Here is a 27,838-nt window from a genome sequence, read left to right on the forward strand (position 1 = left end):
CTTAGTTCAGACATTTTCACAAGAATGCTCAAGAATAAACATGTTTTGAGATGTCATATAAACAAATATTCTGGAAGGGGTCACCATAAGACTTTTCTGCTCTGAGCATTCACGAGGGATAATTACATAAGGCATACATTGTCATAGCTGTCTCTGGTTGTATCCTGTTGTTATGCCATCTAAGATGCAGACCAAATCAAAAATGCAAGAGTGCAATTACAACTGTTAATTACATAGCAGTGCTGCTGTGTTAACTGAGAAAATACACTAAAAAAATGAAAATGACCTGGTTACAAGTCAGTAAAAAGTTGAATATTATTTGAATTAAAAAGTTGATCATCAGCAGGTAGATGTGGGCGTTGAAGTAAACCTTGTAATTTCACAGAAGTGCACTTGACAAGTTGATTTATCATCTGTGGTGGGGAAAGAACATCTGAAATTGAATGTAAGAGTAATATTGTACGCATATCTTGCAAAATATGTAACTTATGGCTATGTTTCATAGTCTACTACTCAAGAACATTTATCATTTCCTTAACTATCCTATATGAAAGCTGTTACAGTTTAGGAACATAATTAACATCAACCCTTTTCTTGTCTGCAAATATGCTGTGACACAATTGGAAGTCTAGGGAGCTTCATTTCATTCTGGTCTGGATTCGCTTTAGGTGGATTTACACCAAATTGCTTTGCCTTCATTAAAAAGCAAAAGCCTGATCTGTAAATACCTGTACCACAGGCCAGCAACTCTGGAGGAAAAGGATCACAGCTCTTACTGGAACTTCCAAATTCACATTTTGGAGAGAGGATGTCTGAACCAAACTGGGATTATAATAGAAAATTAGCATGCCATACATGGTCAATTTTTAAGGGAACTGTAAAAGCATTGATTAATATCCACTGTGGACTGTTTGCTGTAATGCAGGATTTAAATAGGCTGTTTAAAGTTATCTTTGGGCCTGTGATGCTGGTGTAGAGAATATGCAAGTGGAAACCCAGCAGCATTATGGCTAGGTGATTCAAGAATAAAAAAAATCTATAATTTGGTATTTTTAATGTGCTGAACAATATGTTCTATTTATACTCCTTCTTTGCTTACCTGGCATGGAGAAATTTCCACCATCATTGACATTTTAAAAATAATATATAAAAGAAAGTCAATGGGAATCTCAAAGGGCAGGTCAGCAGCGTGCTGTCTCTCCGACTGTTCAAAGGATGCCAACATAGAGGTCATCTGGACAAGTGTGTGTTCATTAGACCAGGCAGAAAGTCGTCCAGTGATTCAGCATCACTTTCCTGGAGATTATTCACCAGGCTGTCCTGGAAAGGTGAGAGGTTCAGTTCCCCTTGGTTAACAGTAGAGGCCCCCTTACCCTATCAGGCCAAGATGGTCTGATCAAAAGTAAGCAGTGAGGGTCAGCATTTGTGGGCCAGACAATAGAACCTGGCAGAAAAATGACTAATGATCTCTTGCACTCTGCAAGGTTAAGTGGTACTGTCGACTCATTGCAAACTGACATTGGGTCAATGCAGAAGGAAGTCAGACAGGACTACTACTTGCAAATCTCAGCATGAGAGGAATAGTGCACTGAATAGGAGAGAGTCAACTCATCCTATCAATGTTCTATCATTCCTAGATAGTGCTCCTCCTTTCTCTAGGCAGTGCACTGCCCCTGACCTATAGATCTTTCCTCCTTTAAGCTGCCTTTGTCCCATTCTGCCCGGGAGAGTGAGCAACTCTATGTTGTAATATCTTCACTCCATTGGAGTATATACACCAGAATTCAAATCACAAATGTAGCTGTAAAATGTATTGGTGGAAGGACAAAACAACAATAAATTACTCCCAAGTCCAGAAAGAAGTCTACCTTGTCAGATGCACACCTGTTACATAAGAACCTACGAATGAGAAGCAGGAGTAGGCAATTCAGCCTGTCAAGCCTGCTCCATCATTTAAAATGTTCACGGCTGATCTCAGCCCAGCCTCGAGTCTACTTTATGCAATTGGGTATCTGAGTACATGCATGTTTATTAGGGAGAATTTAATTTGGAAGGGATACATAATTTTAGAAGTAGTCTTTTACATTTAATGAGGTACAAATAGACTTCCTGACTCTACTATTGGGAAGGTCAACCAATTTTGGTGAAGTAGATTAGATTACTTACAGTGTGGAAACAGGCGCTTTGGCTCAACAAGTTCACACCAACCTTCCGAAAAGCAACTCACCCAGACCCATTCCCCTACATTTACTCCTTCACCTAACACTATGGGCAATTTAGCATGGCCAATTCACCTAACCTGCACATCTTTGTGACTGTGGGAAGAAACCCACGCAGACACAGGGAGAATGTGCAAACTCCACACAGACAGTTGCCTGAGGTGGGAATTGAACCCGGGTCTCTGGCACTGGGAGGCAGCAGTGCTAACCACCATTAAGTAAGAGAACTTAATTGCCGAAGTTTATCCTACCAAGAGTAACCCTTGTGGTGTAGTGGTAATGTCCCTCCCTCTAATTCTGGTTTGCGTACCAGAGGTGTGTAATAACATCTCTGAACAGGTTGATTAGAAAATATCTATCCAACATTAAGAATTCTCAGATTTTAGCAGGGTTCTTTTCCCCTGTTATTTTGTATTAATATATTTAATTATTATTTGCTGAGACTGTAATTTTATTGTAATATATGTTCATATATGGTATTAACATTACCAAATATATCCAGGTGATGGTGGGGTGGGGGGTGGGGGATAGAATACTCACTGTTAGTTCTAGTTCAGTGGTATACTTGAATTTTCTTTATCCTATCGTGGGGTGCCTGGGTCAAGGGTGGGGCACTGGTTGGGAGAGGTTATGATGGGTTTTTTTGGAAAGGAAGTGATGCCCCCTGGGAATAAGGGGGAAAATCTCAGTTGAAATACGTTTTATACTTTTTTTTACTATTTAGAAATAGTTTTTTATTATATTGATCTGAATGGACTAAAGAGCTTTTATTTTTGTGAATTTTATATGCTCTTTTCTCGGGATGTTTTGGATAGGGTTTCTTCTCCCGGGGGTCTCGGATTTGCCCGGTGATTACAGATGATCGGTCAATTAAATGGTGCACCTGGCATGTCATGGGGAGTAATTCACCAATCAAAAGGAGGAGAATACTATCAAACCTCAAGAAAGAGAGGATCAATATAGCTCTCCTATAGGAGACACATTTATTGGATAAAAGAATACCTGAAATTACGACAGGGAAGAGATAATTTTCCATTCTCTCTTTCTGTGCAGGGAAAGACATTTTGGTAAACTGGGTGGCTGAGGGCCCTTATGGACTTTTGAGTTGGCACAGAATAATTATGGAATATACTCCCCCTGACTTCCTTACGAATATGGTGCACCAGGAGATAAAGCCAAATTATTCCATAAAAATATGGCAGACCTTCTTGAATTACACAAATACAAATATCTCAGTCATCCTACAAGGGCCTTTATTTAATTGAGAAGGTGAGGAATCCCGCATGAATACGGTTTTATTGTGATCTGATGTTAACACATTCCAAGCATGTATATCACTGCTCAATTTATGTGTTATCCATTGGGTATTTTTTTCTCTTGAATAATGTAAGAATTTTAATGATACACTCTGGTTAGTTGTAAGTTAGATGAGTAGTTAGTTGAGTTTTGTCTTTTTTTTCTATTGGTATTTCTGTTTTCTTGTTTGATAAATTTTAGTAATTATTTATTTAAGATTTAACTGTATATCAATGTTTATACTTGGGTTTTTTTCAGTTTTCTTTTGAAAAAAAAGAATTCTCAGTTTTGGCCTCTGGCCCAAGAAGGTCACCCAGCCTCCCTTTCTTCTTACCTCCTAAAGGATGGAAGATTCGATCCTATGCTTCTTTGTCACTTGGTTTTTGACAATGATTTAAAAATATTTTGTTGGTCATAAAATGCCTTGGGACATTCTGAGATTGTGAAAACCATTATAGAAATGCAATTCTTTTATTTCTTTTGAAGAAATTGTAAATGGAAGAGAAAGTGATTGTTGCAAGTGATAAATCAGTAATGTTTTTAGATTCTGTGATACATAAAAGGCATTCACTTGATACTGAAATCAAACTAATGTGTCATAGAATTGATTTTTTTGTCCGTTTATTTCTTTCATAGAATTCCACCTCCTGTATTTAGGGATGCTTATTATTTGCAAGGACTGATTAGGATAGTCAACATGGCTTTGTGCGTGGGAAATCATGTCTCACAAACTTGATTGAGTTTTTTTGAAGAAGTAACAAAGAAGATTATTGAGGGCAGAGCGGTAGATGTGATCTATGTGGACTTCAGTAAGGCGTTCGACAAGGTACTCCATGGGAGACTGGTTAGCAAGGTTAGATCTCATGGAATACAGGGAGAACTAGCCATTTGGATACAGAACTGGCTCAAAGGTAGAAGACAGAGGTTGTGGTGGAGGGTTGTTTTTCAGACTGGAGGCCTGTGACCAATGGAGTGCCACAAGGATCGGTGCTGGTCACTACTTTTCATGATTTATATGATTTGGATGTGAGCATAAGACGTATGGTTAGTAAGTTTGCAGATGACACCAAAATTGGAGGTGTAGTGGACAGTGAAGAAGGTTACCTCAGATTACAATGGGATCTTGATCTGATGGGCCAAAAGTGGTAGAGAGTCATGGAGTGGTATAGAGTCATGGAGTCATAGAGACGTACATCATGGAAACAGACGCTTCAGTCCAACCGACAGACCAGGCCGACCAGATATCCCAACCTAATCTAGTCCCACCTGCCAGAACCCGGCCCATATCCCTCAAAACCCTTCCTATTCATATACCCATCCAAATGCCTCTTAAATGTTGCAATTGTACCAGCCTCTGGCAGCTCATTCCATACATGTACCACCCTCTGCGTGAAAAAGTTGCCCCTTAGGACTCTTTTATATCTTTCCCCTCTCACCCTAAAGCTATGCCCTCTCATTCTGGACTCCCTGACCCCAGGGAAAATACTTTTTGTCTATTTATCCTATCCATGCCCCTCATAATTTTGTAAACCTCTATAAGGTCACCCCTCAGCCTCCGATGCTCCAGGGAAAATAGCCCCAGCCTGTTCAGCCTCTCCCTATAGCTCAAATCCTCCAACCCTAGCAACATCCTTGTAAATCTTTTCTGAACCCTTTAAAGTTTCACAACATCTTTCCGATAGGAAGGACACCAGAATTGCATGCAATATTCCAACAGTGGCCTAACCAATGTCCTGTAAAGCCACAACATGACCTCCCAACACCTGTACTCAATACTCTGACCAATAAAGGAAAGCATACCAAACGCCTTCTTCACTATCCTATCTACCTGCGACTCCACTTTCAAGGAGCTATGAACCTGCACTCCAATGACTCTTTGTTCAGCAACACTCCCTAGGACCTTACCATTACGTGTATAAGTGCTTTCCCTAAATGCAGCACCTCACATTTATCTGAATTTAACTCCATTTGCCACTTCTCAGCCCATTGGCCCATCTGATCAAGATCCTGTTGTAATCTGAGATAACCCTCTTCGCTGTCCACTACACCTCCAATTTTGGTGTCAACTGCAAACTTACTAACTGTACCTCTTATGCTCGCATCCAAATCATTTATGTAAATGACAAAAAGTAGAGGATCCAGCATCGATCCTTGTGGCATTCCACTGGTCACAGGCCTCCAGTCTGAAAAAACAACCCTCCACCACCACAACCTCTGTCTTCCACCTTTGAGCCAGTTCTGTATCTAAATGGCTAGTTCTCCCTGTATTCCATGAGATCTAACCTTGCTAATCCGTCTCCCATGGGGAACCTTGTTGAACGCCTTACTGAAGTCCATATAGTTCACATCTACTGTTCTACCCTCATCAATCTTCTTCTTCAAAAAACTCAATCAAGTTTGTGAGACATGATTTCCCAGGCACAAAGCCATGTTGACTAACCCTAATCAGTCCTTGCCTTTCCAAATACATGTACATCCTGTCCCTCAGGATTCCCTCCAACAACTTGCCCACCACTGAGGTCAGGCTCACCGGTCTATAGTTCCCTGGCTTGTCTTTACCGCCCTTCTTAAACAGTGGCACCACGTTTGCCAACCTCCAGTCTTCTGGCACCTCACCTGTGACTATTGATGATACAAATATCTCAGCAAGAGGGTCAGCAATCACTTCTCTAGCTTCCCACAGAGTTCTTGGGTACACCTGATCAGGTCCTGGGGATTTATCCACTTTGACCGTTTTCAAGGCATCCAGCACTTCCTCCTCTGTAATGTGGACATTTTGCAAGATGTCAGCATCTATTTCCCTCCAGTCTATATCTTCCATATCCTTTTCCACAGTAAATACTAATACAAAATATTCAGTTAGTATCTCCTCCATTTTCTGTGGCTCCACACAAAGGCCGCCTTGCTGATCTTTGAGGGGCCCTATTCTCTCCCTAGTTACCCTTTTGTTCTTAATATATTTGTAAAAACTCTTTGGATTCTCCTTAATTCTATTTTCCAAAGCTATATCATGTCCCCTTTTTGCCCTCCTGATTTCCCTCCTAAGTATACTCCTACTTCCTTTATACTCTTCTAAGAATTCACTCAATCTATCCTGTGTATACTTGACGTATGCTTCCTTCTTTTTCTTAACCAAACCCTCAATTTCTTTAATCATCCAGCATTCCCAAACCTACCAGCCTTCCCTTTCACCCTGACAGAAATATACTTTGTCTGGATTCTTGTTATCTCATTTCTGAAGGCTTCCCATTTTCCAGCCATCCCTTTACCTGCGAACATCTGCCACCAATCAGCTTTTGAAAGTTCTTGCCTAATACTGTCAAAATTGTCCTTTCTCCAATTTAGAACTTCAACTTTTAGATCTGGTTCATCCTTTTCCATCACTATTTTAAAACGAATAGAATTATGGTTGCTGGCCCCAAAGTGCTCCCCCACTGACATCTCAGTCACCTGCCCTGTCTTATTTCCCAAGAGTAGGTCAAGTTTTGCATCTTCTCTAGTACGTACGTCCACATACTGAATCAGAAAATTGTAAACGGAGTTTAATTTAGATAAATGCGAGGTGCTGCATTTTGGGAAAGCAAATCGTAGCAGGACTTATACACTTAATGGTAAGGTCCTAGGGAATGTTCTAGGGAATGTTACTGAACAAAGAGACCTTGGAGTGCAGGTTCATTGCTCCTTGAAAGTGGAGTCACAGGTAGATAGGATAGTGAAGAAGGCATTTGGTATGCTTTCCTTTATTGATCAGAGTATTGAGTACAGGAGTTGGGAGGTCATGTTGCAGCTGTACAGAACATTGGTTAGGCCACTGTTGGAATATTGCATGCAATTCTGGTGTCCTTCCTATCGGAAAGATGTTGTGAAACTTTAAAGGGTTCAGAAAAGATTTACAAGGATGTTGCTAGGGTTAGAGGATTTGAGCTACAGGGAGGGGCTGAACAGGCTGGGGCTTTTTTCTCTGGAACATCGGAGGCTGAGAGGTGACATTATAGAGGTTTATAAAAGCATGTAGGGCATGGATAGGATAAATAGACAAAGTCTTTTCCCTGGGGTGGGGGAGTCCAGAAGTAGAGGGCATAAGGGGCAACTTTTTGACTCAAAGGGTGGTATGGAATGAGCTGCCAGAGGAAGTGGCGGAGGCTGGTACAATTGCAAAATTTAAAAGGCATTTGGATGGGTATATATGAATAGGAAGAGTTTGGAGGAATATGGGCCAGGTGCTGGCAGTTGGGACTAGATTGGGTTGGGATGTCTGGTCGGCATGGACAAATTGGACCGAATGGTCTTGTCCATGCTGTACATTACAATGCCTCTATCTAATTTTATAAAGATTCTGGAGTCTCCATGTGACTTTGACAATTTAAAATGTTGGCATACATGAAACAGAATGCATCCTTAATAACAGATGTTCTAATTTTCCAGACTGTGAATTATATTCGGGTATAGTATTACAGTTTTAGCAGCACTCCAGTACTCAGTTTACTGGCTAATCTTCAGTTTTCTTTAAAAACAGGGATGTTATGACGCATCTCGGGACTGGAAACTAGGTCTCCAGTTTCCTAGGTAGGGACACTATCACATTGCCACAGAGCCCAATGACTGCTCCTCATTTGTATCCTGGATGTTCTTTGTGTTTTTTTAAAATAATCTGCTCAATTGGCACTCCTCTGAAGCAGGTGGGATTTAAAGCTGGGCTTTCTCGCTGAAAGGCAGCAACTCTGTCACTGTACCACAAGAGCTCTCTGTTTGGTCCTCACTTCTTTTCCCGCCAGGAGATCACCTTTGGACTATCTTTTTTTTCCATCTATTAACCACTACCAATAAATCACTTGTATGCTCTGATTGATTAATCCCATTGAGGACCATGCAGAACTCTCAAAGGTGAGAGGCAGGAAAGGAGGGGGGGAAGAAGGGGACTTAATCAAAATGGAGTTGGATTGGACAGTCTTCATTTGTACCCAGGACCATGAATGTCAGGTGGCTATTTAACAAGAGAAATATTTCCCCTGAGCATAAGCCCTTAGTCACATATCTTTCAAAAAAGACTTGCATTTAAATAGCATCTTTCACAACCACCAGACATCCTGAACTGTTTTAAAGCCAGTTTTATACTTTTGGTGGGGTTTTCACTGACTCAATGCAGCAGCTAATTTGTATAAAGCAAGCTCTTGCAAAAAAAAACCTATGGTATTAACCAGGTTATGTGTTTTTTGTGATATTGATTGAGGGCTAAATATTAGACATGTCAGTGCAATTCAGAAGAATGCCATAGGATCTTTGCTGTGTACCTGAGAGGGCAGATTGTACCAAACTGTAACCAATATTAAATCTTCACCAGTTGCAGCACTTGCTCAGTATTGGAATTTTCCTTTTATTCAATCATGGGATGAGGGCATCACTGGTTAAACCACCATTTATTCCGCATCCCTAATTGCCCAGGGAGCAGCTCAGAGTAAACCACATTGCTGCAGGTCTGGAGTTACATGTAGGCTAGACCAGGTAAGGATGACAGTTTCTCTCCCTAATGGATATTAGTGAACCAGGTGGATTTTTCCCACAATGGATTCATGGCTATCATTGGACTCTTAATTCCAGATTTTTACTGAATTCAAATTCCACCATCTGCCATGGCAAGATTCATATCCAGATGCCCATAACATCAGCTGGGTTGCAGATTTAATAGTGCAGCAATAATACCATTAGACCATCACCTCCCCTTAATGGATGTCTATCTTGATTTGTGCATTTAGGTCCTGTATGATAAGCACAACTGGACAGTGTTAATAAAAAGGCAAAACTCTTGTCAAATTTGCCATTATAATTGTGGTGGCTTTATTGCCAAACTGACTGTGATTAATCTACTGTTTACTATTTATAGTTTTGTGTGTGGTTTAATTATTTACCTAATTCTATATGTACCAACAGACCTCTAACTAAAACTAAATACTAACATGGATGGTCATTTTCTCATGTTGCATATGTAGAGAGTGAATGCCAAGTAGGATATTACAGCCAAGCCCAAGCCTGCTCTCATGCAATGACCAAAGTTCAATTTTTTATTTAACATACTTTCTAATCAACCTGTTCAACAATGTTATTACACGCCTTGGAGCATCCCAGTTCAAAGATAGGGACAAAACTATTGTGCCACAAAACTGCCCTGCAATGTCCAAAGTTCACATTCACATTTTCACTTGGGATTAGGTGATAAGAATCAGGAAGAGAAATTACATGTGATTGTTATTCCCTCTTTTCCATATCGAGGTCACTGGGGACAGTTGTCCTGATTATGATCAGCACATTTGGAGAGCTGGCACAGATACACAGGCTGTAGGGCCATCTTTTAAATGAGACATAGTCAAGTCTCAGAAAAGATTTACCAGGATGTTGCTTGGAATGGAGGGTTGAGTTATAAGGAGAGGCTGGGACTTTTTCCACTGGAGCACAGGAGGTTGAGGGTGACCTTATATAAAGGTTCATAAAGTCATGAGGGGCATAGATGAAGTGAATAGCTAGGTTCTTTTCCCTAGGGTGGGGGTGTTCAAGACTAGAGGGCATATGTTTAAGGTGAGAGGAGAAAGATTTAAAAACGATGAGGGACAATTGCTTTACAGAGACTGGTTCATGTATGGCATGAACTTCCAGAGCAGTGGTGACTGCTGGTTCAGCTGTTTATGGGCCTATATCAATAGAGCTTAGAAGAATGAGAGTTAATCTTATTGTAGTATACAAGATACTAAAGAGATCTGGATTTTTCCCTTGATGGGAGAGAATAGAACTATGATTAAAATTAAGGAGTTTTTTTTCTCTTATAGGGTTGAGTCTGGATAAATCTTCCCCAAAGAATGGTGGAGGCAGAGAGTTTTTTGAGTGACAAGGAAATTAAAGATTATCAAGGGTGCATGGGAAAGGAGTTGAGGCCACAGCAGATCAGCTATTATATTATTAAAAAGTAGAGACATTTTAGAATGGCCTGCTCCCAATGTGTGTGTTTGTAATTAGCTTCTACAACTAATTTATATTTAAATACATAAGGTACGAGGCAGCTGTTGGTTGTTATGTTTTCCTTTCCCCTAATAATTAAGACTTAGGACACTCTATTGTGTTGTTGCATAATGCGACCAACAATTGTGTAGATTGTTGCTTTTGAAAGAACATGGTTATCAGAGAGTGCAGAACAGGGAACCTGCTAGCCTACTTCCCACTTAAGTAACAAAGTTACAAGCAAGAGTACATTTCATGAGAAGAATGAAGAATAATACTAATTTAATTGTTTCTCGTTCCAGAATCTTTCATATAAGTAATATAGTAATTTACTCCGGGAGAACAATACTGGTTCATCGTTCTACAATGATGACCAGCGAGAAGGTTACAACGAAGTAATGTACAGTGTTACTTAGCTAGAAATAGAGCACAGTATACAGTTATGGAAGGATGTGATTGCATTACAGAGAGTGCAGAATGGATTCACCTGGATATTGCCTGGTCTGGAGCAGTTCAGCTATCAAGAGAGACTAGATAGGCTGAGGTTATTCTCCTTAGAGCAGATAAAGTTGAGGGAGGATATGATTGTGTTGTACAATGTAGTTAGGGGATAGACAGGCTTAGAAGACATTTTTTTCCCCTTAGTAGAGATAAACAGATGGCATAATTTCAAGATAAGCAACAGCAAGTTCACAGGAGAGCTGACAAATTTTTTTCCCACCAAGAGGGTTATGGGTATCTGTAACCCATTGCCTAAAAGGGTGGTAGAGGCAAGAATGCTCAAGATATTTAAGAAGTATTTAAGTGAACACTTGAAATGCCATAGCATACAAGACTATGGGTCAAGTGCTGCAAAATGGGATTAGAATAGATGGATCTTTTATAACTGGTTTGGATACATTAGATCTTCTTTGCTGTAAAAACTCTATTACTGTGACCTAATTATCTTTTTGTTGTGTGACATATCTCTATATTTCATTGCTGCCCTGTTTTCAAAAACAGTGACATGGAAAACAAGGGCAACCACTTTCATTACTCCTACAGCACAGTGGCTCAGGGACCAGCACCAGGGACCCAGGTTCGATTCTGGCCTCGGGCAACTGTCTGTGTGGAGTTTGCCCATTCTCCCAGTGTCTGCGTGAGTTTCCTCCGGTTTCCTCCCACAATTCAAAGATGTGCAGGTCAGGTGAATTGGCCAGGCTAAATTGCCCAGTGTGTCAGTGGTGATTATAGGGTAGGGGAATGGGTCTGGGTGGATTACCCTTCTGAGGGTCGGTGTTGGGCTGAAGGGCCTGTTTCCATACTGTAGGGAATCTAATCTACTATATTTAATGCTGTATCATGTGAGTTAATTATAAGGACAAACTTAAAAGATTATGTTCAAATTAAAAACTAACTAATAGCAATCAAAAATAAAAACAGAAAGACTGGAGACTTGGCAAATTTGCATCATCTGTGGAGAGAGAAACAGAACTCCATTCCTCTTCCTCCAGATACTGCCAGAACTACCAAGTTTCTTCAGCACTTCTGTTTTTATTTCAGATTTTCAGCATTTGCAGTATTTTGCTTTTCAATGATAGATATCAATTTATGCAGATGTGACATTCCTAATTCTGTAACATGGATCTAAATCTCCAAGATGTATTTAAATAGTTCTGTACAAATGGCTGTTAATTCATCTCAAAACTGTGGGCGTCAGGGGTAAATTTTTAGAACTGTATAAATTTACAAAATGTGGAGAACAGCTGGCCCTTTTGGAGAATTTCCACTAGAGGTCTGGGAAGTGCTGAGGGCAGTAGCAAATGTATAGCCACAATTTTAATTTCCTGGTCACTGTCTGAGATCAAACCAGACTGTTTGCAACTTTGTCATCCTATTTCATGCTGAGCTGAGCTTCTGATTCCATATTCACTTAATCACCAACACTGCCTGTTTCCATTGCTATAAATATCACCTTTCTGCCCCTGCCTCAGCTCATCTGTGGTTGAAACCATCACCTCTTACTCTTCAGACTTTTACACTTGACCTTACACATTACTCTTACACTTGACTATTCCATCAGTCTCCTTGTTAATCTTCCACAATGTACTTGTCCATAAGAACTGTCAGGGGCAGCATGGTCCTCAATGGTTAGCACTGCTGCCTCAGAGCCAGGGACCTGGGTTCGATTCTTGCCACAGGCAACTATCTGTGTGGAGTTTGCACTTTCTCCCCATGTCTGGGTTTTGCCCGGGTGCTCCGGTTTCCTCCCACAATCCAAGGATGAGCAGGTCAGGTGAACTGGCTATGCTAAATTGCCCATAGTGTTAGGTGCATTAGTCAGGGTAATTATTGTGACTGGATCTGGTGAGTTACTCTTCACAAGGTTAGTGTGGACTTGTTAGGCTGAAGGGCCTGTTTCCATACTGTAGGGAATCTAATCTAAATCTCAGCTCATCCAACATCCAAGATGTGTCATCCAACTTGCACCAAATCCCATCCACCACTGCATTAGCTGCCTACATTAGCTCCTAAACAAAACTTTAAAAGCTAAAAAGAAATTACAGATTTGGCAACATCTGTGAAAAGAGAAACAAGAGTTAATGTTTCAGGCATCTCTTCTGATCTGAAATATGAATTAAGTTTATCTCTCCACGCATTGTTGTGAAACCTGTTCAGCATTTTATTTTTCTGGCTTCCAGTAAGTATTTTGCTGTTGTATAGTGACTCTCAATCCATGCCATCCTCCATGGGCTCACCTGTCCTTCTCTCTATTTCTCCTTCCAACCCTACAGCTCTCCAAAGCCTCAGCATTTTTCCAATTCTGGCCTCTAAAACAGCCATGATTTTCATTAGCCCATTATTGACAGCTATGCCTCAGCTGCCAGCCCATAAGATCTCTATTTTTCTCCTCAAACATGTCATTCCTTGTGTGTTCTTTTTCTTTAGAATGTTGTTTAGTATCCACCTATTTGACAAAGCTTTTGTCATACCTGATATGACTCAGTGTCAGATTATGTTTGATAGTCCTCCACTGGACTTGCACACAATGTATTTAACCTAATAAAAACTTCCCAAAGTACTTGTTGCAATGGAGCGTTAGGATCATTTCACTAGGGTGAAGGCAATATACAAGTGTGAGTTGTTTTGTTACTGGAATCATGCACAGCAATTAGGTTCAAGGTTTGTCCTCAGACACATATGGCCAGTTGTTCTCAACCTGCATGGAATAAGGATGGGCTAAATCAGGCAAGATTTCTGTTCCAAAGCACTATACAGGATTTAGGGTTGACCCTTGACATTGCCTATGTTAATTAATGACCTGGAAGGTTTCACTGTCAAGGCTCATGTGAGTACTGTATTTAGGTTATTAGTACTCAGCAGTACTGATACCACAGGAACAGTGACAAAAGAACAGAAAGCTTGCATTTATATGATGCCTTTCACAACTATAATTCAAAAATACTTTACAGCCAATTAAGTGATTTTGAATCATGGATGAAGGAAACAGAGCAGCAATTTGGACCACAAACTGAAATGTGTTAATGACCAGATAATCTGTTATTACTGGTATTAATTTAAGGATAAGTATTGGACACAATTCAAGTCCAACTCCCTAGCTTCTTTCCAAAACAGTGCCATGGGAACTATTATGTTCACCCGAGAGAGCAGATTGGCATCTCATTCAAAAGACAGCACCTTTGGCAATGCAATTACTCACTATTTACCTTAGGGTTATTAGTCTAGATGTTCACGCTCAAGCCTCAAGAGTGCAATTAAGTCACAACGTTCTGACTGAGAGACGACAGTGTAAATGGTGAGTTTTGCACTGACACTCAGCGCCCTAGCAAAGTCAGTTAAAAGAACGAAATTACCTGTAATACCTCAACACATTCTCAGATTTCTCAAAGTATGTTACGATCAATGGATCATCTTGCCTTGAGGAGAAATAAAATCTAAAAAAAAATTATTGGAAATGAACATACTGGGTGTACTGCAGTTTCACTCCGAAATGTGTGATTCATAAGTTTTGCTGATAAACTGACCACAAACTGCAATTGAATGAAAAACAGAAAAGGTCGTGAATGAAGTTGAACAGAATTCTCTCGCGGAGGAATTTATCCTGAGAAATGAAGGAAAATAAAATTAATGAGAACAAAATGTAGCTGGCAGTGCACTTAGATTCGGTGATCTGGTGCCCCGTGTCTGCGCAGCGTGGTGCAAACACAGTAGTACTCCTTGAAAAACGCCTGAAAATAGCAAATTCGTTACATGAAGCAGGAAGTGAGAAGTCGTTCTAGTCCTGACATTGAGAAACTGTAACATTTCCGGTTACAATGTAGCGGGGTCTTTTTTTTCCCCCCTCTTTGTCTGCTGGGATTTATCCAGACACCTGTTGCACAAAGAAAGAGCAGGTTAAGAAGTTCTGAAACTTCTTTTTTAAGGCCGTGTGAAAAATTCTTCACCTATATACACTTTCCAAAACAAAAAAAAATAATTGATCGTTAAGCTCTGTCTCATCACGAGTGTGAGTAAATCCTGGGGACAAATGATCCCGTTTGCATTTCACAGTTGGACGTCACTGGTTTCTCAAACCGGATTAACTCTTCTCCCCTCCTCCTCCTCCTTCTCCTCCCTTTTCCCGGGAACTCTGGAACATGAGGAGGAGCCGCCGAGAGACGTCAGGCTCTGCGGGGTCCTGACGGCTGTAAGCTGCTCCAATGAGCTCTCTCCACATGCGGCCACTCGAGGTCTCGCCGTGAGAAAGGCCCCTGCCACTCCAACTGGTTATAAACGTGCTGCTGCCGGTGGCCGCTCGCACACATCCATTTGGGGTCGAGCGACGCGCTGCTCTTGTACCGCCTTGAGAGTAGCAACACTGTGTCGCAGTCCTGCGGTTCTTCACTCCACATCACCTTTTAAAACAGGCAAAACCCACAACAAAGAGAGGACAAAAAGTGCGGAGGATTTCTCTTTAAATTATACCTGCAGGGAGAAAAATAACCAAGAGGTTGAGTTTTATAAAAAAAAATACATAATTTTTAAAAAATCCTGTAGAAGTGGTTGACTCCGAGCTTTTCTCCATCCCCGCATCTCCTTTTTCTTCCTTGTGTGTGTCAGTTTGTTTCTGCTGAGGAAGAAATCCTCCAGGCTCCGTGGACAAGAAACCGCAACACTGAAGGAAGGAAACCTGGAGTGAAACCATGGAGAGCGCGCACACAAAGACTGTGGATGAAGTTCTAGCCTATTTTAACGTCAATGAGACAACGGGTCTTAGTTTGGATCAAGTCAAGAAACACAAGGAAAGATGGGGACCGAACGGTATGCGGTGTGATGCTTTCTGTCGTATTGCTGTTGGTGTGTTTCGATGTGTCGCGCGTTATTCTCAACACAATCACCTCTCCCCAAGTCTTCTCTCCCTCCCACCCCGCCGGTTCGTTGTTGTAGTATTAGGCCTTATTGCAAGCTATGAAGCCGGCATCTCTGTGTAAGGCAGACCGAACATGGCTGACTCACCGCGATATCTGAATTTTAAATTGTATGAAAGTCACATTTTGTGTTTCCTTTGCCGGGGGAGGGGGGGGAGGATGGTGGTTGAGAGAAATGCAGTATATCCTCAAATCTAAATGTTCTGCACTTCTCTCTTTTCTCCGCCCCGTTTTAAAAAAAAAAATTTTACATATACTTGGAACCTGAATTCCAATCATCCGTTTGGCTAAACCTGCAAGCGGAGATATTATAATTTGTCCTCCAAAATGTAATCACCGAAGATGAGGAGTGATGGTAACGCAGTCAGTTGGGTTAACATCCTTTTCTTTAATAACCTGTGCATTTTACTTGAGCTGAGGTGTACAACCCTTCATGGCATCATGACCGTGGGATACTCGTGGTAACATTTTTTAAAAAAAATATTATTTCAAGCGTGACTTTGTGTCGTTGTCTTGAAGTCTGATGTATTTGCGTGTTTTAACGCAATTTTCTCTTTCTCGCATATTCCATGGTGGCGCCACTCGTTAAAACAGAGCTACCTGCAGAAGAAGGTATTGTCGATCTTATGTGCTTTTATATAATTGTTCTGAATACCGAGCTGTGATTATTTTTTAGTGTTGAACTAACAGCTTCCTCTTGTTTCAGGCAAATCTTTGTGGGAACTTGTGGTAGAACAATTTGAAGACTTATTGGTTAGAATTCTACTCTTGGCAGCTTGTATATCCTTTGTGAGTACTTCTTTTTAAATCAAAGTTATGTCAATGTCATGTTTTCTTCCCAGGGTAATTATTTTTACGTACAATATTTATATTTATATATGGATTTATTGAGAAATTGAGTACTGTGCATTGAAAACTAATCTGTACCCTTGCACTAACTAATCATGATAGGAATGGTGTGTGGTATTTTAGTCCAGACTGTCTTGATAAAAGTAAGGTGACAATTGCAGCTTTTTGACGAGGGTAAGACTGATGTCTGCAAAGATGATACACTTCTGTTGACCAAATTTGGCCAGTGACCTTCATGGGGACGTGTGGTGTCTCATCTCTCCTTGACTTTTAAGGTTTATAGCATGCCAGTTAAAATGGTTTTGGGTCGACATGACAATAATAGAAAACAATGCTCGGCCATGGATTGGGTTACACTACTTAATGCAGTAGCTGTACTTGTTGTAATGGTTACCCAATGGCAGACAGAAATAAATGTTCCTGACACATGTATGAGTAACAAATGTTCTGCTAAATTTGAGTTTTAATTCAAGTAGTTATCCATTGCTGCTTTGAGGTGTAAAGTACCATCTTTGTGGGTATCTGCATACATGAGCATTTATATCACTAACAAAAATAATCACTGAAATAACTGACATCTTGGTTATAGCCTCCTTTCATTTAAATTGGTTTAAAATCTGATTTTATATTGTTGCAATTGAGTAGAAAGCAGGAATTATTTGCAAGAAAGCAAATTTAATACTTTGTATGCAATTAATCTGGGTTTGGGCAAAACGTTTCTTTTGAAATAGTGTTCCACTTGATATTAACAGTTTTCATGTATCAAAGGGATTGTTGCATCCTCTGATGCAATCAAAGAGCTAAAGTTTAACTGTGAAGTGCACGAGTGACAATAGTGTGTAAAAATATTAGGGGTCAATGTTGATAAGGTTTTACTATGTTCATTACTCATTCCAGGTCATGTAGATTCAGTTCAGTAAATACTTCTGGGGGTGGAGGAAGAGCAGTTTGACTTTTAAAGTATTTATTTGGAAAAATCTTATTAGCAAAAGTGAAATAATAGCCAACAAATTCTAAGTGATGTTTTCAAAACATGATTTCCAAGCAACTATTTTTTAAAAATTGATTGATTTAATAGATAGTAATGTATTTACCAGGGCACTTCAAGAGGGAATACTCCTTAGATATCATAGGAAGTTTTGGGGTTTTCAAGTAAAAGTCCACTTTTACACAAGATAATTTTAGGGAAGGCATTGCAGTGAATGGTCTGGGTATAATGGACTATGCATAAGAGGTTCAAGCACAAATATATTGGAAACAATTGAAGCTGCACTCTGTTCATGACTAACATGAGTTTAAGGAAGTTGGTGCACTATGCAATACTTTCTAAACAGGCTTGGAAAGTCTTGGAAAATCCATATAAATGAAAACAATTTTCAATGTTGAAGTACTGCTTTGAGTATGCAAGATATAACTGACAAAGTTGGACACATGGTGTGAGTACATATGTGTCCAATTTGTACAGGGGTGTGGCACTATGTTGCACTTTCAACTAGTAAAGAATTTGAGTCTAGTTTCACTTTCGGATGTTACAGGGAACTTGTTCTGCTTGTCATCGCTAGTTTTTCTAAGGAAGAAAATATTTCATGATGGTTATAGTCCTTGTTGCTGAAAAGCATCACACTTATCAATGTGCTGACCAAGAGAAGAAAGCTAATTTATTCCGGGGGAGGGGGAGGGGGAGGGGGAGGGGTGGGGGGCGGGTGTGATCATCCTCTAATATGCTCTAAGAATAGCCATTCATCAAATCCTGAGTGTTGGCAGAGCACTTGAGTAAAAGAGCTCAACGTTGATCTTGCCACATCGTGTTCACATATGGGTAATTCTAGGAGAGGTTATTTGTATTAGGAGAACAAAACTACCATTTCCCAAGTCATTGAGGCTTATTTGAGTACTTTGGAGTTTCCAGTTTCAGTGTTGTCTGATGGAAATAGGATTCCAGCCTCCGAAGAAAGGAGAGAGATTGCGATATATAGGACTTGTTTAGAGGATGGTGTGGGTGGGGAGGAAGGGAGGAGAGAGGAGGGATGGGATGGTGATAGTAAGTGAAGAGAGATTCTGTAGATTTAATAAACAGAATGATCATAAAATCTAAAATGCTCTTCTAAACTAAAAGCCTTGATTCTGAATGCAATAGTGAGCTAGTACCAATACTAAAGTTACAAGCATCTCTCAGTTCTAATCTCTCTCAGAAGGAAAACATCCTTTCAGTATCCATTTTGTTAAATTATTTTAAGATTTTTTTCTTATTTCTATAAGACAGTCTCTCATTCTTAACTCCAAAGGAGCAGCCCAGCCTGGCCAATTTTAAAGATATCACCTTCATCTATCTCAAGTAACAACCCAATGATTCTTTTGTGCTGCTCCCAATGCATGTTTATATTTTTCCTTTTAAGGGGACCAAAACTGTATACAGTAATTTAGGTCTGGCCTCAGTAGCACCTTGATTATATCTGTGGCAAAATATCCTATTTTTGTTTTATTGCCCTGCAATAAATATCACTCCATTTGCTTTCCTAACTGCTTCTTATACCACATACTATTTTATTGTAACAGCAATCACAGGACTGAGATGCCAGCACATACTATCATGGTATGTGGTGTACTTGCATTGGGAATACATAGTTTCTAATACAAGGCTACTACAATCCTGATTAATGGCTCACAACTGTAACTTTTAAAAATGTTCATAACAATGTAAAAGAAATTGATCTGTTAGCATGGTACCAGTTAATATCTGTTGCTACCTGGGCTAAATAACTTTATCAGTTACTTGGACTTAGTCAGGTAAGCACAGATGAACAGCAATGCCAGCATTATTGCTGGCAGTGTTAGCAAATAAAATTGGGATTTGGGTAAGTAAATAGTCCTAGTTCCTACTAAAGCTATACTAAAAGAGAAATTGTGGAAAACCAAGCAATTTATTTCTAGAACTGCTGGAGTTGAAGCAGTCTTGCACTCTTTCTTTCACTTATAGTCATGTCAAAGCTGGCCATCAGTAATAGTATCTGCTAGGTTAAGGTTAAGGGTCAGTTCCTTTAGTAGAACCATGGATTGCTAGTAAGAGATTATGGAATGACCTGCTTCCCTAAAGGTTCAACTTTCCTTGCCAGTTGAAACATGTGGCCTTATATCACATCCTACTAAAAGGTATCACATCTGATTTCAAGTTAAGTTCAAATGTTTGACCTAAAATTAGTTAATCCATTTTTACCATCCCTTGCATGCAGTGTCTGTATTGGTTAATCACATTAGTATGGTTGTCTGGAACTGAGCTTTTGTGCTGTGATTAAGAGAAACTATGCCAGTTTGAAGTAATGTGATTTAGGTGGAAAATTTCGTTTTATGCTTCAAAACGCCTGTATTCTTTTCCCTTTTCAACCCATTTGAACTTTCCTCATTCTTCCAACTTTGTGACCAGGATTAAAATTGATCATATATTTTTTCTGCATTGCACTATATCTATTGTGTTCAATCTGCTAATGGCTTCAATACAGTGAAGGCACAAAGTGAAGAAAAATTGGTGATAAAGGTGCATAGGAGCCCCTCAATTTCTAGCAGTTGAGTACTATAAGGCGTTGATGAAGGTTTGATAGTGGATTCATCTGACTGGAAGATTTGCATTGTGCCAAAAAGCAAAATAGGTAGAGGGAAAACTATCTTGTCAACACTTTTTAAAAAAAATTATTTTCCAACAGTGTCTTAAGAATTGTACTGTACAAATAGATATGGAAGATATAGACTGTAGGGAAATAGGTGGTGACATCTTGCAAAATGTCCAGATTACAGAGGAGGAAGTGCTGGATGCCTTGAAACGGGTGAAGATGGATAAATTCCCAGGACCTGATCAGGTGTACCCGAGAACTCTTTGGGAAGCTAGAGAAGCTGGGCCTCTTGCTGAGATATTTGTATCATCGATAGTCACAGGTGAGGTGCTGGAAAACTGGAGATTGGCAGATGTGTTGCCATTGTTTAAGAAGGGTGGTAAAGACAAGCCAGGGAACTATACACCGGTGAGCCTGACTTTGGTGGGCATGTTGTTGGAGGGAATCCTGAGGGACAGGATGTACATGTATTTGGAAAGGCAAGGATTGATTAGGGATAGTCAACATGGCTTTGTGCACCGGAAATCATGTCTCAAAAACTTGATTGAGTTATTTGAAGAAGTAATAAAGAAGATTTGAGGGCAGAGTGGTAGATGTGATCTATATGGACTTCAGTAAGGCGTTTGACAAGGTTCCCCATGGGAGACTGATTAGCAAGGTGAGACCTCTCTGAAAACAGGGAGAACTAGCCATTTGGATACAGGACTGGCTCAAAGGTAGGAGACAGATGGTGGTTGTGGAGGATTGTTTTTCAGACTGGAGGCCTGTGACCAGTGGTGTGCCATAAGGATCGGTGCTGGGTCCTCTACTTTTTGTCATTTACATAAATGATTTGGTTGTGAGCATAAGAGATACAGTTAGTAAGTTTGCAGATGACACCAAAATTGGCGGTGTAGTGGACAGCGAAGAGGGTTACCTCAGATTACAACAGAGTCTTGACCAGATGGGCCAATGGGCTGAGAAATTGGAGATGGAGTTTAATTCAGATAAATGGGAGGCGCTGCATTTTGGGAAAGCAAATCTTAGCAGGACTTAATGGTAAGGTCCTAGGAGTGTTGCTGAACAAAGAGACCTTGGAGTGCAGGTTCATAGTTCCTTGAAAGTAGAGTTGCAGGTAGATAGGATAGTGAAGAAGGCATTTGGTATGCTTTCCTTTATTGGTCAGAATATTGAGTACAGGAGTTGGGAGGTCATGTTGCGGCTGTACAGGACATTGGTTAGGCCACTGTTGGAATATTGTGTGCAATTCTGTGCTTCCTATCGGAAAGATGTAGTGAAACTTGAAAGGGTTCAGAAAAGATTTACAAGGATGTTGTCCGGGTTGGAGGATTGAGCTATGGGGAGAGGCTAAACAGGCTGGGTCTGTTTTCCCTGGAGTGTCGAAGGCTGAGGGGTGACCTTTAAAGGTTTACAAAATTGAGGGACATGGATAGGGTAAATAGGCAAAGTCTTTTCCCTGGGGTCGGGGAGTCCAGAACTAGAGGACATAGGTTTAGGGTGGGAGGGGGAAGGTATAAGAGAGACCTAAGGGGCAACCTTTTCACGCAGAGGGTGGTATGGGTATGGAATGAGCTGCTAGAGGATGTGGTGGAGGCTGGTACAATTGCATCATTTAAAAGGCATTTAGATGGGTATATGAGTAGGAAGGGTTTGGAGGGATGTGGGTCGGGTGCTGGCAGGTGGGACTAGATTGGGTTGGGTTATCTGGTCGCCATGGACGGGTTTGACCGAAGGGTCTGTTTCCATGCTGTGCATCTGACTCTGAGATTCGTGGTTGAATACACTTGTATAATTGTAGCAAAATCCTATTTTTGTCACATCCCAGGGACAGGTAACTTGGAACTGCTATCTTAATGTTTTTGAAGCATCTAAACATATTAATTTTTTGTTACATTTTAAATTTTCATCTTTCTCTTTTTGGCAGTGTGTACATATATTGTACTTTTTTTTTAGGTGATCCATTTACTTCAGATGTAATTTGGTACAATGTAGTAAAAATGTTTAACAGATAAACTAGAATAATAACTTTTCACACTTTGTTCTAACTTTTAATTTCAGGCCTGGATTATGGTGCTACCCAGTTAGTGCTATCTGACTATAATTGTTAATTCTCCTTTACAGGAGACAGTTTTGTACACAGCTGGTTAAGTACGTTTTCTGTCAACCGTTTTTTAGTTTGTTCTTGAAGTAAATGTTAGGGTCATACTGCAACATTTTAAATTAACTACAGATTTAAATAGTGCTTGGAATGGCTGAGACCTTCCAATAACCTGATTTGATAGCACAGTTGAATTGTGCTTGTATAGTTAAAGGGATTTAAATAGACTGCAGTTGGTCTGTTCCATTATTTATACAAGTTTTTTTTGCTTTTTGTTATGTTCCCTTTTTAGGAAGTAAATCTTCCTGAGTTTTTTACGACTTCAGGACAAACCCTAATTCTATATATTTTTTTAAAAATCTAATAACTTGTAGTCTAAATGTGCAATATAACAGAACATTAACTCCCCACCCCCAATTACTGTGTATGAAAATAAATTCTATAATGCTCAAAACCAAAAGTGCATTGCACTTTGCATTATTTCTGCATGGCATGTGGTACTCTTGAGATGTTTTCAATACAACTGTCGTTCTGCATAATATTTATAATCTACATTCCCTGGTAAAGCTAATGATTTTACACCGTTGGGACTCTTTTGTATCAGGTCGACCTGATACAATGTACCAATGTCCTTTTCCTAATGACTCTTTTGTGGCTGCTTTAGTCCACCCATCTACACATAATTCTGGACCGTAGAATACCCTAGCCTACACACTGGTTCACAACTTTCTGAAACAGCAATAACAACTGGAAAATCTACAAGTTTCAAGTAAACAACAAAAAAACCTTCATAGAGATAATGATCCCCTGGCGGTAGTTGATGTTTCAGTGTGCGTGCTCCTCTGAATAGCCCATAGAGCACTGACTCCTACGTCGTGGAGCTGATGGGAATAAACCTTATTTAAGAACATTGCAAGTGTTTTCCAACCATAATTATTATTTGAGGGCAGTGTGTGCTGGGGACTGGGAGACTCCAGGTATGCAAGAAAGATCTAATGTGGCGTGCATTTCTCTGCACATGCCAAGCTGAATCTTTAAAGCCCTGGTGATGACACGTTTGCCAAATGATTGTGTTCAGGGATCCATTTGATAGTTTTGAACTACTTAAATATCAAATGTTTGGTAGATTGTGCTCTTTTCAGTGTGAGCAATCACTGATTTACTTGCCTCTTTTTAAACCTAGTGGAGAAGGCATATATGCTCTGTGTGCAACTGTTATTGTTGCTTTGATTAATCATGTATTTAAACTGGAATATATCAATAATTTAAGCACTGAAACCTTCATGGAATTGTTTTGAGTGGTCTCTACACTGGAAAAACTGCCTTCGAATCAAATCTTACATATTTTTGGATAAGATGTGTACTTCAAGAGAATAAATGCATTGATTTTGTTTGAACATCAAATGCGAAACTTGTAAATCTCCTCTGAACCCTTTCAAGGATGTTGCCAGGGTTGGAGGACTTGAGCTACAGGGAAAGGCTGAACAGGCTGGGGCTGTTTTCCCTGGGGCGTCGGAGGCTGAGGGGTGACCTTTATAGAGGTTTACAAATTCATGAGGGGTGTGGATAGGATAAATAGACTAAGTCTTTTCCCTGGGGTCGGGGAGTCCAGAACTAGAGGGCATAGGTTTAGAGTGAGGGGGAAAGATATAAAAGAGACCTAAGGGGCAACTTTTTCGCACAGAGGGTGGTATATGTATGAAATGAGCTGCCAGAGGAAGTGGTGGAGGCTGGTACAATTGCATCATTTAAAAGGCATTTGGATGGGTATATGAATAGGAAGGCTTTGTGAGAAGATTTGTAGCTCGGGTGCTCGTTGTCGTGGTTCTATTCACTGAGCTGGGAATTTGTGTTGCAGACGTTTTGTCCCCTGTCTCGGTGACATCCTCAGTGCTTGGGAGACTCCTGTGAAGCGCTTCTGTGATCTTTCCTCCGGCATTTATAGTGGTTTGTCTCTGCTGCTTCCGGTTGTCAGTTCCAGTTGTCCGTTGGAGTGGTCGGTATATTGGGTCCAGGTCGATGTGCTTATTGATTTGAATCTGTGGATGAGTGCCATGCCTCTAGGAATTCCCTGGCTGTTCTGTTTGGCTTGACCTATAATAGTAATGTTGTCCCAGTCAAACTCATGTTGCTTGTCATCTGCATGTGTGGCTACTAAGGATAGCTGGTTGTGTCGTTTCGTGGCTAGTTGGTGTTTGTGGATGCGGATCGTTAGCTGTCTTCCTGTAGAATGGCACACCCATAGGCTCGCCCATCTCTGGACTCATAACAGAAGCGGTAATGCAAAGATTAGAACAGTCTTGCCGCAAATTCAACCCAAACTCTGGGTCAGGTATGTGGATGACACCCTGTTAATCGTTAAAAACACAGAAATAGAGAACACACCAGATCATCAACGCCACACTCACAGGAATCTGATTCACTGGAGAGGAAGAAAAGGACAACCAACTCCCATTCCTAGACGTGATGGTATAGAGAACACCGAACGGAGAATTCACCACAAAGGTTTACAGGAAAGCCACACACACAGACTAAGTCCTGAACTACGAAAGCAACCACCCCAACACACACACAAGAAGTTGCATCAAGACACTGTTCAAAAGGGCCACAACACACTGCAGTACACCAGAACTGCAAAAAGAGGAAGAAGAACACCTCTACAATGTATTTGCCAAAACCTGATACCTGCGCAATTTCACCAACAGATGCCTAAGGGAAAGACAACAGAACGAGGACATGCCGCAACCCAAAGGACTAGCCACACTACCATACATCAGGAGCATTTCTGAACTGACAGCCAGACTACTGCGACCACTAGGACTCATAACAGCACACAAACAAACAGCCACTCTCAGACAACAACTCACCAGAATGAAGGACCCGATACCCAGCATGAGCAAAACCAATATAGTGTACAAAATCCCATGCAAGGACTGCACAAAACACTACATAGGACAAACAGGAAGACAGCTAACTATCCGCATCCATGAACACCAACTAGCCACGAAACGACACGGCCAGCTATCCTTAGTAGCCACACACGCAGATGACAAGCAACGTGAATTCGACTGAGACAACACTACTATTATAGGACAAGCCAAACAGAACAGCCAGGGAATTCCGAGAGGCATGGCACTCATCCACAGATTCAATCAATAAGCACATCGACCTGGACCCAATATACCGACCACTCCAACGGACAGCTGGAACTGGCAACCGGAAGTGGCAGATTCAAGCCACTATAAATGCCGGAGGAAAGATCACAGAAGCGCTTCATAGGAGGCTCCCAAGCACTGAGGATGTCACCTAGACAGGGGACGAAACGTCTGCAACACAAATTCCCAGCTCGGCGAACAGAACCACAACAATGAATAGGAGGGTTTGGAGGGATATGGGCTGGGTGCCGGCAGATGGGACTAGATTGGGTTGGGTTATCTGGTCGGCATGCATGGGTTTGACCGAAGGGTCTGTTTCCATGCTGTACATATCTGACTCTGACTATATCTACTTAAGTATCCAAAAAAATTAAAGAAAAACGAATGGTTTGGTACAGCTGTTAGTCATAAATGACGTTGCTTTATTTGCAATGTTGAATCAACAATCGACCTGGAATTAAATAAAACGTATATTGAATGTTCCTCTTCAGCCTCTAAATCAGATTATGAAAGGAACTCTTTCATATAATACACTTCAGATTCAACACCGGTAACAATTAAATCGCAAGTGCACATTTCTGTCAACGGCTGCACCAGCTGAGATGGGAGTTAAGATTAGCAGTCAAAGCAAAAGGAAAAATGCTGAAGTTGGGTTAGTAAATGGATCCAGAAAGCATTTTTAAAATTTTGTCTGGGAGGGTGGTGTGGATGTATAGTTGGTGGGATGTCTATGAAACAAAGTTTGTGCTTGCGATTTCAATACAAATAGTATGCAAATTTGTCTGTGTATTTGCTCAAAATCACAAATAGTCTATCTGTTTCTGTAGTGCACATAAAGTAAATTGTTGTTTAAGTGAAATTGTGATCTAGGGGATAGGATTAGTTCTGGTTATTGTTTTAAATTGGTCTTTGATCTGCGATATGGGATGTTACTATGTGATTGAATCCTGATTGCACATGTAGAAGGGGTAAAAGTCTCTAAATAGGCTTTGCAGCATGAGGGTATGAGCATAAATTTAACAGTCTTTGTTTTCACTTAGTCACAATACATTCTCATGCAGAAGTCAACTCCTGACTTGGCCAAAATCTAACTTTGTATTTGCCTCCTCGCAGCAAGTCTGTTTCAAGTTCCACCTGCTCCACTGATATGTAATAACATCTCCTGAGCAGGATTATTAAGGTGGAGTGAGTGGGGACGGGAATCTTTCTGGTATGTACACTTCTCTCCAGTTCTCATGCTTAGTAGTGTGAAGGAGGTATGGTAGGTACAAAACCTCAGTTCAAACTTGAGAATATTTCTGGCTCCCTTATCACTACTTTCAGGGAGAGGGTTTGTGGGAACAGCCTCCTAACTGACAACCCTGGCAGTGAAATAGTGGATTGCAACTGCTTGAAGTTATTCCATGTGCAATAATTGAGCCCTGAGCCTCTACCCTGGATAAAAATTTGGTCTTTGAAACTTGACTTTTGCATGTCAGTATATAATGAATTTTTTTTTGTGTGAATAGTATATTGGAAGTTGTACTTTTAAAGGTTTCATAGTGTAATTTTAATGTTCTCAAAGCTACAGTAACACCTCAACATGTATTTTATGTAGGATCTGGCTGTATGTATCTCTTTCTTTTTTTTCTTTGATCTCATTTGCTATGACCTACTTTTGATGCATGACCTACTCCTGGTATGATTCATCAATTTTTCCTTCTACAGAGATTTGTGCTTAACACAATAAAATTACACATTTAACTGTGCCTCACCACACTGTATTTGAGTGGTTGTTCCTCAGTCTTGTAACATTGGCATTTAATGTTTGTGTTCCCCATTATGTACATGAATGACATCACCCTTGACCAGAAAAGTTGTTGGCAACCTCTCACAAGCTTGGCAAAGTTGTTGGGACTTTGTAACTTTGCCTGTTTGCTTCCTCTTGCTGGGAAGGTCTGGTTCATGTTTGGCATTTTTGAATGTTTGGATGAGAGAAACTTAACAAAAGTATTCTAAATTGAACTTCTAATACATTTTTTGCGACACTTGCTGTTATGTAGCTTGATCTTCAGGAATCCTCTCTTTCGAGCTTCTTATTTAGTTTACTTTTTTTTTGCTTTGGAAGTGTCTCTTTTCAAGAGGAACAGGTGATGCAGGTAATTAGCAAGCTGGCTTTCCATTCTTCTGGGATTGAATTCCGTATGTCAGTCACGATCCTGTGTCAAAGTCAAATCGAACT

General features: G+C 40.4%; 2 protein-coding genes across 3 annotated transcripts in view; both read left to right on the plus strand.

The window, feature by feature from the left end:
• The window catches only part of ift81 (intraflagellar transport 81 homolog), a 149,780-nt gene extending 133,080 nt beyond the window's left edge, over positions 1-16,700 (plus strand). Inside the window, exons 19-21 of the transcript XR_011962981.1 lie at positions 15,603-15,803; positions 16,505-16,522; positions 16,617-16,700. The gene's annotated coding sequence lies outside the window, so the exon portion shown is untranslated. The remainder of the gene's footprint in view (positions 1-15,602; positions 15,804-16,504; positions 16,523-16,616) is intronic.
• Positions 15,652-27,838, plus strand: part of LOC140487985 (sarcoplasmic/endoplasmic reticulum calcium ATPase 2) — a 92,312-nt gene continuing 80,125 nt past the window's right edge. For both annotated transcript variants that reach the window (XR_011962980.1, XM_072587492.1), the window contains exons 1-3: positions 15,652-15,803; positions 16,505-16,522; positions 16,617-16,699. Coding sequence is in view for 1 of the 2 variants with exons in the window: in XM_072587492.1 (XP_072443593.1) it covers positions 15,686-15,803; positions 16,505-16,522; positions 16,617-16,699 (219 nt within the window). In the remaining variant the exon portion in view is untranslated. The remainder of the gene's footprint in view (positions 15,804-16,504; positions 16,523-16,616; positions 16,700-27,838) is intronic.

Source organism: Chiloscyllium punctatum, chromosome 17 (assembly GCF_047496795.1).
Source record: "Chiloscyllium punctatum isolate Juve2018m chromosome 17, sChiPun1.3, whole genome shotgun sequence".
NCBI lineage: Eukaryota > Metazoa > Chordata > Chondrichthyes > Orectolobiformes > Hemiscylliidae > Chiloscyllium > Chiloscyllium punctatum.